Genomic DNA, 12,504 nt, shown 5'->3' with positions numbered 1-12,504 from the left:
CTTCCATTGGCCAGGAAGTAGGACCCAGCCAGATGGGGTGACAGTGGGAGGTAGCAGCTCTGGGTTTGCAGCAGGCATCACATAAAGACAGGCCAGCAGGATGCTGTTAGAAATGAGTTCAGAATTGTTGCAAGATTGGGCTTATTGATTGTGGTGCACCACAGATCAATCTGTGTCCTTCAGTGAGCTCAGTACCGAGCCTGGCAATTCACCACTCCCTGCTCAATTCCAGCAGCGATAAGGACCTCAACCCATCAAAGTCCAGACTGAAGGGAACTGGGGAAGTGGCTTTGTATTTTTTAAGACCTAGGGCGGTGCCAAGCGCAGAAGAGAGGTCCAGTTAATCTGCCTTCAGTGGCGTGAAATATTTTTGCTTCAGTAAATTTGGGATGCAATACACGCATTATAGTGTTGTTTAAAGTTACCTGGCCCATAGCAAGCTCTCAGTAAGTATTATTATTGCTGTCAGTCTAAGTATTATTATTAATTGCAAATACACGTACATGCAGCTTGAGAATTATGTACCTCTGTACAATCTGAAGGGAAGAAAATTTGGAGAGTTCCATTGTTATTACCCCTGTTGAGTTTTATTAAAGTCTTATAGGCATAATTATGAATGGCTAAAATCCAGCGAAGATTTTCTCACTGTTACTCGTTAATAAAATAGGTAGAGTGTCTTTAAAGCGTTATCACATACTTTGGTTCTCTCTTCCTCTGGGCACATGGTGGCGGTGGGGGGCGGGGGGTGCTTCTTTTGGTTGGGTGAGACCATATGATTAGTTTTGGCAAAAGAGGTCTTTCATGAATGGAAACATTCACGGTAGTTGGCTGCTCTTTCCGCATGGAAAATGCAATTAAAAACACTAAAAACAATAGATATCCTGCCAAAGCCCTCTAGGAAAGTAAGAGGTATGAAACAAAAATATTTATTATTAAAAAATAAAGAAGTAAGTAGTAAAGAAGTAAAGATTTGTTTATGCTTTGTTTTGGTTTGTGACTGTAACATGACTGAGCCTTTCTTGACTATTATAATAATTACTCTATTTTCTTGAACTTGGCAATTCCCAATGTAACTCAATGAAATTATGCTCATTGCAATGAACAAAAATTAACTTTTTAGGGTAAAAAAAAATCTAAAACTAAAAATGCTATCTCCTTCTGTCCTAAAAACCAAAGGAAGACACTCAGTTTTGAGGGAAGAAAGTCTATTTAACTCAGGCAGTCAAAAGTTTAAGAAGTTTGATTTGGTGCCCATATGTAGAAAGGATTTAAAAGGGGTAAAATAAAGGCAGGAAAATACTTTAAAAAGCTAACACAGAACAATGGTTGTGCAGCAGGGACAATAGGACAGCTGTGAAGGTATGAGAAATCAAAAGAAAGAACTGATAGAATTTCATGCAAAATGGGATATAAGGGATAAAAGAGCTTAAATGTAGTGATCTTTTCTTCAATGAACTATGAAAGTTTTAAAAACCAATTAATGATGAATAGTTAGAAGAGACCTCTTTGATTAAAACTTACTCAAATTTTCAATTTATAAAAGGGAAATTTTTAAAATATGTAATCTCTTCTAAGATTTCTAAGAGCAAAAATATTTCAAATGATATATTTTAGACTTTTCTGTCCTATGTTTACAACTCTGTTGTATAGGAGGGGGAGGGTTTTTTAAAATATGTCATTTATTCCTCAATCAAGTTATGAAGGATGGATGGAAGGACGGAAGGAAAGAAGGAAGGAAGGGGGAGAGAGAGAAAGAGAGGGAGGGAAGAGGAAGAAAGAAAAGAAAGCCAGCATCTCATTTACGTCATGTGTACGCTTGCTTTCATATTTCTTATTATAGCAATAGCATGTTTATAATGCAGAAGTTACCTTTATGTATATTTATTTTATCTTTTAGGCAGAAATTGTTCAAGAAAAAGATATTTCCCACTTTTTTCTTTTAGAAACTTTTACACTGAAAATAAGCAAACACAGAATTGCAGTTTGCTTAACAATGTACTAATTTTGAGGTTGAAAACAAAGAGCCTGTGCAAACAACCGCCAGAGATTTATTTCATCTCTGATCCCGTTAAGGGCCTGCCCGGCCAAGATCTAACCGCGGTGCTGTGTTTAGGTGATAACCGTGGCCAGCGGGGACGCCCCACATCACACCATCCACACCCAGCCCGTGGGAAAGCAGTTCGACCGAGCGGATGACTTCTTCATTCCCACCGCCTCCCTCCTCATCAGCCACGTGAGGTGAGTGCTCAGACGAGCATTGACTTGTAGCTCTCTCTCTAATCTTGGTAGAGAGCCCCGGGAAGTCACCAAAAGGCAAATTCAGTTGTACCACAAATATACACATAGTTGTACTGTAGCTCTGTCTCGTCCGCTTGATGAACTTTTATTGAGCAACATTAGTGATGAATTTCCTGTCTTCTCTTCCCTTTTATGTGTAATTGAGAAGTGAATCTATAAAGGTATGCTTGCATTTTAAAATCAATCTTTTGGTTAATATTTTGGCAAATTGCTCTTAAGGTCTTCGGATTAGGCTTTTGCAAAATGCTGATGTTCGAACTTGGCCTGAGTTCCTTTCAGAGAAGAGGGCCACTCGCATCAAAATCTATTCAACATATTATAAGAACATTCTTGTATTGCTTTTCCCATAAAGAAATGAATATAACATTGAATCAGGGAGTATAGTAAGTTGAAATGAAATGTGTGAGATCGGCACTTTGAGAAAATGTGTGGGCGTGTTATGTCTCTCTATGTGTTCACAAGAGGTAAAAAAGTAGTAACTCCTAATGACATCACTCTAAAGGTTCACAGAAGTGGTTTAAATACTTAACAGGGGGAGACTTTGGATATTCACAATTTCTAATACTATGTCTCTTGATAATTTATTGAAGTATTTAAAGTATTGCTTAGCAATGTTAGTGAATCTGAACCAAACTAATATTTTATTCTCTATTTCAAGGGAATTTGGATGGGAGGAAACTGCTTCAGATATGTTATATGAGCCATTATTATTGGTTCTTGTGTATATTTGTTTCCCTTGAATTAACGTGAAAATTATCTTGTCTAAAAGTTGGAGTTGTAAGAATTCTTAAAGAGTGAAAAATTCAACTAGCAAAAATAAAAAGGGAGATTCATAAATTAGAATTGGGGCTCACAGTCAAGATATGATATAGAAACGGTTCTTTGGACAGCCAAGTATATGTTTTCAAAGAGTTTAATATATTTGTCAAGCAACTGATTATTATTTTCAGAACAGCTATTATATGCTCAGCAATAAAGTTATTAAAAATTATATACTCTCACAATGTTTTTATGGAAAATAAGTAGAACTTATTGAAAATGCAGCATCTTTGCAAAGTACTTGCATTTGCATTAAAGTAATAATCTTTAGGTCTGAGTGCAAGCACTATAATAGTTAAGAGACTGAAGAAATCAACAGAGAAACTGAAAATGGCCCCTCTTGAGGTGATATCTGAAAAATATATAATGTTCTTATACTTATCTGTTGAGGATAAAAATGTATTTAATTGGCATTGAGTGTTATGTTTAATAGATATCTTTTTGTTATTTTCAAGTTACTGATAAATTATTACTGATAAATAATTTAATATGTAACATTAGCTTTTATTTATCTCATTCTCCTCTTCCCTATTACTGTATTTAATATACTATTATCAACTTTGCTTATTATTTTTTAAATGCACTATTAACACAATTATTTGGGTCAAAATTCCTATATCTATGACACATATGGTTAATAGTATACCATTTGGGGTATTTCTTTTCCCCTATAACAAGTAAATTGGATTATTAGGGTAAAACCACTACTAGAGGCAGGAGTTTAACTTTGTCTGGATGCCGTGAATACCATGTGTGATTCTGGGCTTGTGTGTATTGTATAATATGCTGTCAGAACATAACATCTCTTGAGGGTCAAAATGATTACTACATAGCTGAAGTTGGAGTTAATAATGATTAGAGGAACATGCAAATAATGTGAACACATATAAGGCAAAATTTTATTTCAGTTATTTCTATATATTGTGAGAAACACTGAAAAGTATGCTTGAGGATATTTTTAAATGTCTTTATTTCTTTTAGGGATATATAGTCAAATGCATAGGTGCTTTACCAATACTTGCCAGAATTCTATATTAAATTATAGGAATTCTACCAGCATATAGAGTCCCATTTTAATGAATGTGAATGATCATCATAATTCCTGTTACATTTCACAGTAATTATCCCCACTGCTAAAGTGAAAAGTAAGAGTAAAAATTAGCACGCATTTCCAAAACGAAACTGTTAAATATGAAAAGTATTTTTAACGTAATGGGGATCTTTTCCACATCAGGAAAACCTGAAGGGTAGATATGGTCTTTTCTCTTAGCAATGCATGGAACATTTTTTCCTACCTAATTGTGGCTTGTGTCCTGAGATTGCTCTTTTTAAGAATTGTCTTTAACAGAATTTGAGACTATTTTCTGACTATTGTGTTGAGTGTATATTCCAGGCCAGGCAGAAGGTCTGACACATAATATGCATTTAATTAATATTAGTTTTCTTCCTCTGACCCCTCGTCACACTAATCTGCATTTCTCTCAGATTGCTACCCTCTCATTTCAAATAATTTATATCTCCTGTGTCTGAAAAACTTCTGGACGTGCGTCAGAATTTTATATCCTTAGTGCCTCAAAACTGGTAGGCACTTAATTCATGTTCCTCACAAGAATGTTAATAAAGAAGGAAGTGTTACACTCTTTCCTAAACCAGACTACATAGCATTGAGGGAAGAAGGTATTTCTTATGTACCTGATTTCTCAGCATCTAACACGAGATCTGACAGGTCGCCAGCACAGCATCAAGCACACAGGAATGGTGTGTGTGGAAACAGTAAATAGGAAGAAGGACTTACATCTCCTGTCAGACAGAACTCAGCCTGAATGCCCCAGCAGCACCATTTGCCCTTGGCAAATGTGACTTAAGCCAGCTTACTTCATTTCTTCCTAGGGACTGGAGTAACATAATGTTTGAAAATTAAGCTGCCCATAATAGTAGTGTCGAAACTACTCATAATCTACACTGGAGAAAGGGCTACCCTGCAATTAGCTACAGTTTTGCCAAAAGTTTTTTTTTTTGTTTTTCTCTCTGCTTGGTTTCTTATTTTTTTTCTGTTATCTATAATTTTCAGGTTTGTTTAGTCTGTAATGTAAATCAAAACTGAAGAATTTAAGAGAAACAAAATTACTTCACATCTATACTGAAAGATAAACTTGTAGCTTAAAAAAACTAATCAATCATTATTTGGATTTTATTTTTAAATCATTATTTAAAAATAATGTGTTGGGCTTCCCTGGTGGCGCAGTGGTTGAGAGTCCGCCTGCCGATGCAGGGGACACGGGTTCGTGCCCCGGTCCGGGAAGATCCCACATGCCGCGGAGCAACTAAGCCTGTGAGCCATGGCCGCTAGGCCTGCGCGTCCAGAGCCTGCGCTCCGCAACAGGAGAGGCCACAGCGGTGAGAGGCCCGCATACCGCAAAAAAAAAAAAAAAAAAAAATGTGAATCATTATTTCACTTTTTAAGACAGTTTGAAGTTCTCAGCCCTGCAGAAATTATTCAGAGCCTAATGTAGGTACCTTTCTGAGTGTCCTGAGGAATTTGAATTTCAGGAGATTAATTTTCACTTAAAAAATGCCTGAGAATGATGGCCTGGTACCACCCATTCATTCAGCTCCTCAGCTGAATTCCATCCCGTTCCATGTGACACAGTCCAGGCCACATACCATTATTTCTATTTTATACTATAGCATAAGAGCTTATTAATGAAAATAACTTCTTTGGGTTTTATTGATATTTACACATTCCTTCTCTTTAGACAATAGATTACCTGAGCCTTAGGCTGAGCTCAAACAGACTCACCAACGCAACATATGTTTGATCTAAATCAAAATGGTCTCTAAAGTGTTGGTCTCTAAAGTTTAACTAAACTAAACTTCCTGGAAGATGAGAGAGGGTATATTACACTCCTGTCTCCCCCATAGTTCCTGAGCTTCTGAAAGGGACTGATTAATACTTATTGATTCAGAGTTTATTTTTTGAAGGTTATTAAAACTCCGTATTAGATATTTTTAATACATCTGAGTGTGAGTTGGCTAATCCTCCCCCTAAATATTTAGAGAAAATATAAATTACTTGAAATTTAGTTAATAACACAAATGGTTTTCTGATGCTGATTGAACTACATTGATTTAAATCACTGTACAATTATATGCCTTTTTGCTTTTAAGTAAGAATAAAACATTTTATATCTTACATTTTTTTAAACTAAAATAGGTCATTGAATATGTAATAAATGATGTATTTTTCACATTAATAACTCATTGTGCATTCAGTTAACTGGCAATGTATATTAAACAGACATTTTTCAGATTGGCAGTTAATAGAAAATTTTCTTGAAAAAACCTTAAATTTCAACAAGTCATTAATAAATCATGAATCATAGTTCTAAAGTTGAAGAGATTATGCATTACAAAAGGAGTGTTTTATAATGACCTGAGAAATATAAATTCCTTATATGAAGAATTTTAATTTATAATTTTATCTTCTTCTATGTACAAAAATATCCAGATAGGTAAAACTAAAAGAGACTATTAAAAATAAAAATGCACGTGTAATTCTCAGAAGAGTCAATTATATCTATTTAATGTCATAGAAATTGAAATAATGCATTATCTTTTTAATCAAAAGTGTTCTACAAATATAAAGCAAAATATTTCATTATTTTACTCATAATTGAATCCAAAGAATTGTTATTATATCATTACATGTACATAAATATATTTGAATAATATTATACTTCTACTGCTCTTAAAATTTTTATGATATGGCCAGTGCATGAGAATTTAATGATTTTTGTTATCAATTTTTTAATTAGCCAGAAATTTAAAAATAAGTTTATTTTTTTCAGAAAAATGTTTGTGTTACAATGGTTGGGTTAAAGATCAAATCTCAAAAAGAACAGACATTTACGTAATTGATTGTGTTTTACTTTTGGCACCATTTTAAAGAGAAAAATTTTAATGTCAGTTTCTTGTAATATACGTAAAGATTACAACTTTCTGTGCAGGTGCTACTAGAATTTGCCTATAAGAAGTGAAAAATAATAGGATTGGCAGTAATTTTTCATGTTACCATATTTTTTAAAATTTCTGTATGAAGATTGGAATGGTGAGGAAAATAGAATAGGAAGAGAAACACGGGTAGCAGGTAGTCAAGGAATGAGTGAAGAAACAATTCCACTGGACCTCCCTCGAAAAATCGTAGATAATTCTCCCACAGATGGTTTATTTTTGGTAGTAGGGGGGATGAAAGTGAGAATTAGAAGGAACCCATGTGGTTCAGAGCAGGGAAATTTGATAAAGCTTTAGTGCAAGACACTGAGAAGGCCAGAAAGTAATGCTACAACAAATACAAAAATTAGCAGAAGTCTTTCTTAGAGGTTTCGAGTTGTCATGAATAAAAACAGCTGGAAGGTAAGAAAAAATATTACCGTCAAGATATTTTTACCTAAATACAAGGGCACAGCTAACATTTGGGCTATTTAAGGCTATAAATAGGAATTCTTTAAAATTTTCACTGACCAAAACAATACCTTTGATACAATTGAAAACAGGTGTCAGTTGATGTAAAAAGATGTATTTACAGTCTGACTCTCGTAGCATCTGTAAATCACACCTCTCCCATCTCTTGCCCACTCTGAAATTGGAGTGCAACTAGAGTTTAATCTCAACCAGTTCAAGTAGGTCAGTGTAAATTGGCACAGAGGATGTTTGTAGTAAATACAAGAAGGCAATCATTTCTGATTTATGTACCTACCCCAGGACTAGTTCTATATATAGAAAGGGAAGATAGCAACTTAGGTAACATTATTGCTATCCGAGATGTTTTGAAAGGCTTGCCTACCCTTGAAATCACCCCGACACCACATTTGATCTTATTGTCTAGAATTTCAAACTACTTCTCCTGTTCCTTTGGGTTACATTTCTCTAGAAATCTACCTTTAAAGTACTTTTTCTTGAGAGGAAAATGGAGCAGTTGGTAAAATGATATTTTTATTATTGTCATTTTTCTTTAGGGGTGATTGGTTGATTGCATAGTGTCTTAAAATTAATGGTTATAGTTGGGATGGTGTGCATGTGTGTGTTTCAATCAATGACTACATGATCAACAATAAGCTGAATAGAGTGTATCTGTAAATCACAGTGACAGGGAGACCTTGAAAGCAGCAGGCACTTCTATAAAAATCTGAAAATGTCAGTTTCCCAGCTCTGTCTTCTTCTGAACTTGACTTGCTAACCAAAACAAACAAATAAGCAAACAAATAATGTTCCAAGAGTTTCTGCCTGATATACTCCTCTCTTCCCTAGCACATACCCTGAGGTGAAGTTGGCTCTAGTGAATGTCTCAGATTGGACAGTTCAGGAATCTTATGGAAAGAGGACCTCAGTGTTATTCTTCAATGTGGGTGGGCTGGAAAAGAAGAAGGTGGTAACTGGAGTCACTCTTTTAGGTCCCTCAAAAGTCGATGAGTGATTGCAATCAGATATGGCAATAAGTGGCTAAGGGTTTATCCAGGGTCAGATCTGCCATCATCCCTGCATGGCCAGTGGCTACGTTGCACTCAAGGGGTGAAGAAAGAGGAAATAATGCATAGCGGGCACCGTGGTACTCTGGAGAGAGGTCTCTAGCACTCCTTTTTCTTTATAAGTTATAGCAAGAAAATGATTAAGAAGGGATTGGGTTTGATATATGTTTCCTTAAAGCTTCTCTAAGGGAAAAAATAAACATTCTGTGAAAGTGAAAGTTAGTAAAGTATATCATTCTCCCTCATATTTTATCAAATCTCTTAAAGCAAAATTGCATAGATGGCTGGCCATGTATCCAGACAACTCTGCACTTGTGACTTGATTCATGGACAGGCCGGGTGGATGGGGCACCAAAATTATCTGGTTACATTGAAGCCCAAACACATCAGAAATTGAAAATATGAGTTGTTTCACATCTTTTTAGGAAAAGTGTATTATCAGGATGATGAGCAGCAATGAAAATTGTTTCCAAACACGCTTCCTAGATACAGATCTGGCAAAGTCACAATTCAGTGAGGTTCAATTATTTTTTTGCTCCCTTCATGCTTATATGCTAATTCCTCCCACAGAGAAATAAACTAGCAAACAAATAGGGTTTAAATATCCCAGGAGTTGGAACTTTTTCTGTCTAGCTATGCTCTTAAATAATTTTTATGTGAAGCACTTATAAATCCTGAAACCATGACCTTCGCTTTTCCAGTTTCTCTGAGCTTCTTCCTTCCGTCTCCACTCTACGAAAACACAAACTCTAGACTGTCAGGACCTCTCAGTTCCCTAAATTCTCAGAGCCTAGTGCGCTATCTTAAAAAACAAGACAGTCATCGATTGTTTATTAAAGAAATTATATACTTTTAAGAGTGTGTATGCTCATGCATATGCAATTCGTCGTTGGCAAACCCTCCAGCATTCTTACAAGGATGCAAAGCTTCTTCTACATAACGTGCTTTCTTCATCTTATTTCTAAAGAAGTAAACACATTATACTTTTCAAGCTTTGACCTGTCATGCCATTCTTCTTTTTTCATTATGGTTACTGGATTTGCTTTTATCTTAAGCAGTACTTCCCACCTTCTTTAGCATATGGGTACAGCCCGCACATGGAGTGTAAAATGCTTAGACAGAAAATCGCCGACTGCTTGTAGCCTAGTGGTGTGTGTGTGTGTGTGTGTGTGTGTGTGTGTGTGTGTGTGTGTGTGTGTGTGTGTGTTCAGTTTGTTATCTTCATTATCTCTTGAGTTAGAGAATCTTGTCTGATTCCCCACTTGGTCTCTGCCCAGTATTAACAGGCTCTATATGAGCCTAGTAAGGAAAGAGCCCAAAGTGGATGTATCAAGTATGCCAGCCCCTCTTTTGACAGAATGTTCACTTGGTCAGATTACTATCCCATATTAGCTATGTAATATTTTTGTTGTATGGGAAATAAGGGTGGATTCAAAAGCAAGCTGTGTTTGAAATATAAGGATTTCATTATTTTTTAAAAACAAAAAAAATAAAATAAAAAGTTTGTGTAGGTATTATTAGTAGATGCCAAGCTCTAGGATTTAATAAAAGCCTCTAACTAGATTCATTCTATGGCATTTCTCACTGAAGAAATCAATGGAGCACTAATAACATGTAATTTAGAAACACTCTACTTTGCAGATCTGCCTTCTGAGTTTTATTATGCAAAGTAAAATAGCTCTTGCTTCTACCCTCAGAGGTCCTTAAGCTAACTCACCACAGTGTTCAGTAAAACACAGGGCAGCCTTCTCCTTAGGAGACAGCTGTGGTGTATACATAGCACGTTTCCACACACTTGTTTCCCCTCTGTCACATATGATTTGGGATTTTGCTGGAAATGGTCAGTCTAACTTATTTTACCCTAAACGAGTAAACAATATGACCACCTAAATTACTTGGGTTTCTCTGTTTAGTAGTAAAAACAGACTAAGATGACAATTAAGTTGCATGAAGAAATACATCAAAAGTTATGATACAATGCACTACTTCACAAGAGGGGGGCAGAGCTCACCCTGAGAACTTAAAGAATTTCTTATGGGAATCTAATGTGCACATTGCCAGGACCTATTTCATATGTATATGCAATAGATTACACTGTGATATTTTGAACCAAGCAGATAAAGCAATATTAGTTCTCATAAAATGTGTATAGAAAACAATAATGCATATTGAGCTTTCTAATTCTTTCTATGTTGAAGTGGATATATTATTTTTCTGTTGGAGGAAGAAGATATTTTTTATCATAGCATTTAATTTTATGAATTCATGAATTTTGCTTGAAGAAATTTTTTATTAAAATGTTAAAATTTTAAATACAAGTATTATACCAGTAAAAACCTCCCTTTTGAATGAAAGACTCCTACTGTAGCTCTACAAAGCAATGCTATTAAATATATAATTTTATCTTTGAGAACACATGTGTAAATTAATGATAGAAGTCAGTAGAACATTTCAGAAAGTTTCTGTGAATGTGGCTAAAATGCTTATTTCATATATACATCATATTCTTTTCTTTTTTTCTTGCCATATAAGCAAGTTAATTTATTTTACTTTATTTTTTCCTTTTGGCTCCGCTGCGTGCCATGTGGGATCTTAGTTCCCCAACCAGGGATTGAACCTGCGCTCCCTGCAGTGGAAGCGCGGAGTCTTAACCCCTGGACCGCCAGGGAAGTCCCTAGCAAAGTTGTAAAATTAGTGGTCGTTGTGAGGGTTCTTTAGGTGGACAGCATCAGGGGCACTGATATTCTCTAGACAGTGATTTGAGGTTGTAAAAACTATTCCTTGTGAATCTGCCTGAGTTAATATTTTGTACCATTTTAATTTAGTTGTAAATCTGTAGCTGTAGCCTCACTGTGGCTCCCCATGTAGGAAAAAGAAATTGATTAGTGTGGGTCAATCAAAGAATAAGTAGACAAATGGATTCCTTTTATTTTTTTCCTTCAAATTAAGGATGCTCACTTGTTATGTTAGTGTTCTATCTCTTGAAAAACAATTATGCAGCAACATGTCAGGTTTTAAAGTTCTTTAAGATATGGTTCAAGCAAAACTCAAGTACATGAAAAGGATGTCAGAGAGCCTTTACATTTAACCGTAGTGGAAAAACCTACCATTAGTAGATATATAGAGAAATCTCCTATTAAGTCTAATCTGTCATGTCATGAGTAGACGTATTTACCATAATCCCGTGAGTATATTAAGAGTGCTAGGCAACAGACATCACAGCGCCAGGTTTTTATCCTTCGGTGTTTACACCAGTGTGATATAGGGTATACAGACTTCACAAAATGGATAGAAATAGCTTCAGGGGAAATAAAAATGATAGTTGCCTTAAATAACTCTTAAAACTACTTGTTGGGTTAGGTATGCTTAAAATCTCCTCTCTATTTGTTTAGGCTAAGGTTAGCTGAATTTTTTCCAATACTATGGAAACGTTACCTTTCTTTCCTTTTTTTTTTTTTGAAGGGGGAGAGAATAATGAAATATATAGATTTTTTTCTTCACTGACAACTGATTTTTAAGAAAAACACTGTAAAATTATAGTAATTCATTTTTTGCCATGATGTAGACACTTATTTTTATGCTTATGTAATTTAGCATACATAAATATACCTTTTAGTTTCTTTGAAACAAAAGGGAATCAGAGTTTGCATATGCTATGGAAGTAGCTGATGATTTACGTAACTAAGCCAAGAAAATCCTAAAATAACCTAGATATTTTTCGTTAATAATGTAAATAAAGATTATTCATCAATTTAAGTGAAAGGAAACATTGCTTTTGTTTTTAATTAAAGTATACATTATTTAAATTCTGCTTAAAAACTTTGTTGTATTTATATAAAATACACAGAGTAATTTGAACCCT

The 12,504-nt window shown here is 35.0% G+C and overlaps 1 protein-coding gene across 5 annotated transcripts in view; it reads left to right on the top strand.

Annotated features, from left to right (window-relative positions):
• Positions 1 to 12,504, top strand: part of FSTL5 (follistatin like 5) — a 688,483-nt gene that overhangs the window by 643,316 nt on the left and 32,663 nt on the right. For all 5 annotated transcript variants that reach the window (XM_059066275.2, XM_059066276.2, XM_067035457.1 and 2 more), the window contains one exon: positions 2,114 to 2,238. In XM_059066275.2, coding sequence (XP_058922258.1) covers positions 2,114 to 2,238 — 125 coding nt within the window. The remainder of the gene's footprint in view (positions 1 to 2,113; positions 2,239 to 12,504) is intronic.

This window comes from Kogia breviceps, chromosome 6, assembly GCF_026419965.1.
Source record: "Kogia breviceps isolate mKogBre1 chromosome 6, mKogBre1 haplotype 1, whole genome shotgun sequence".
In the NCBI taxonomy this organism is placed as follows: Eukaryota; Metazoa; Chordata; class Mammalia; order Artiodactyla; family Physeteridae; genus Kogia; species Kogia breviceps.
The sequence above is the reverse complement of the archived record's forward strand: the minus strand, read 5'-3'. Positions and strand labels throughout refer to the sequence as shown.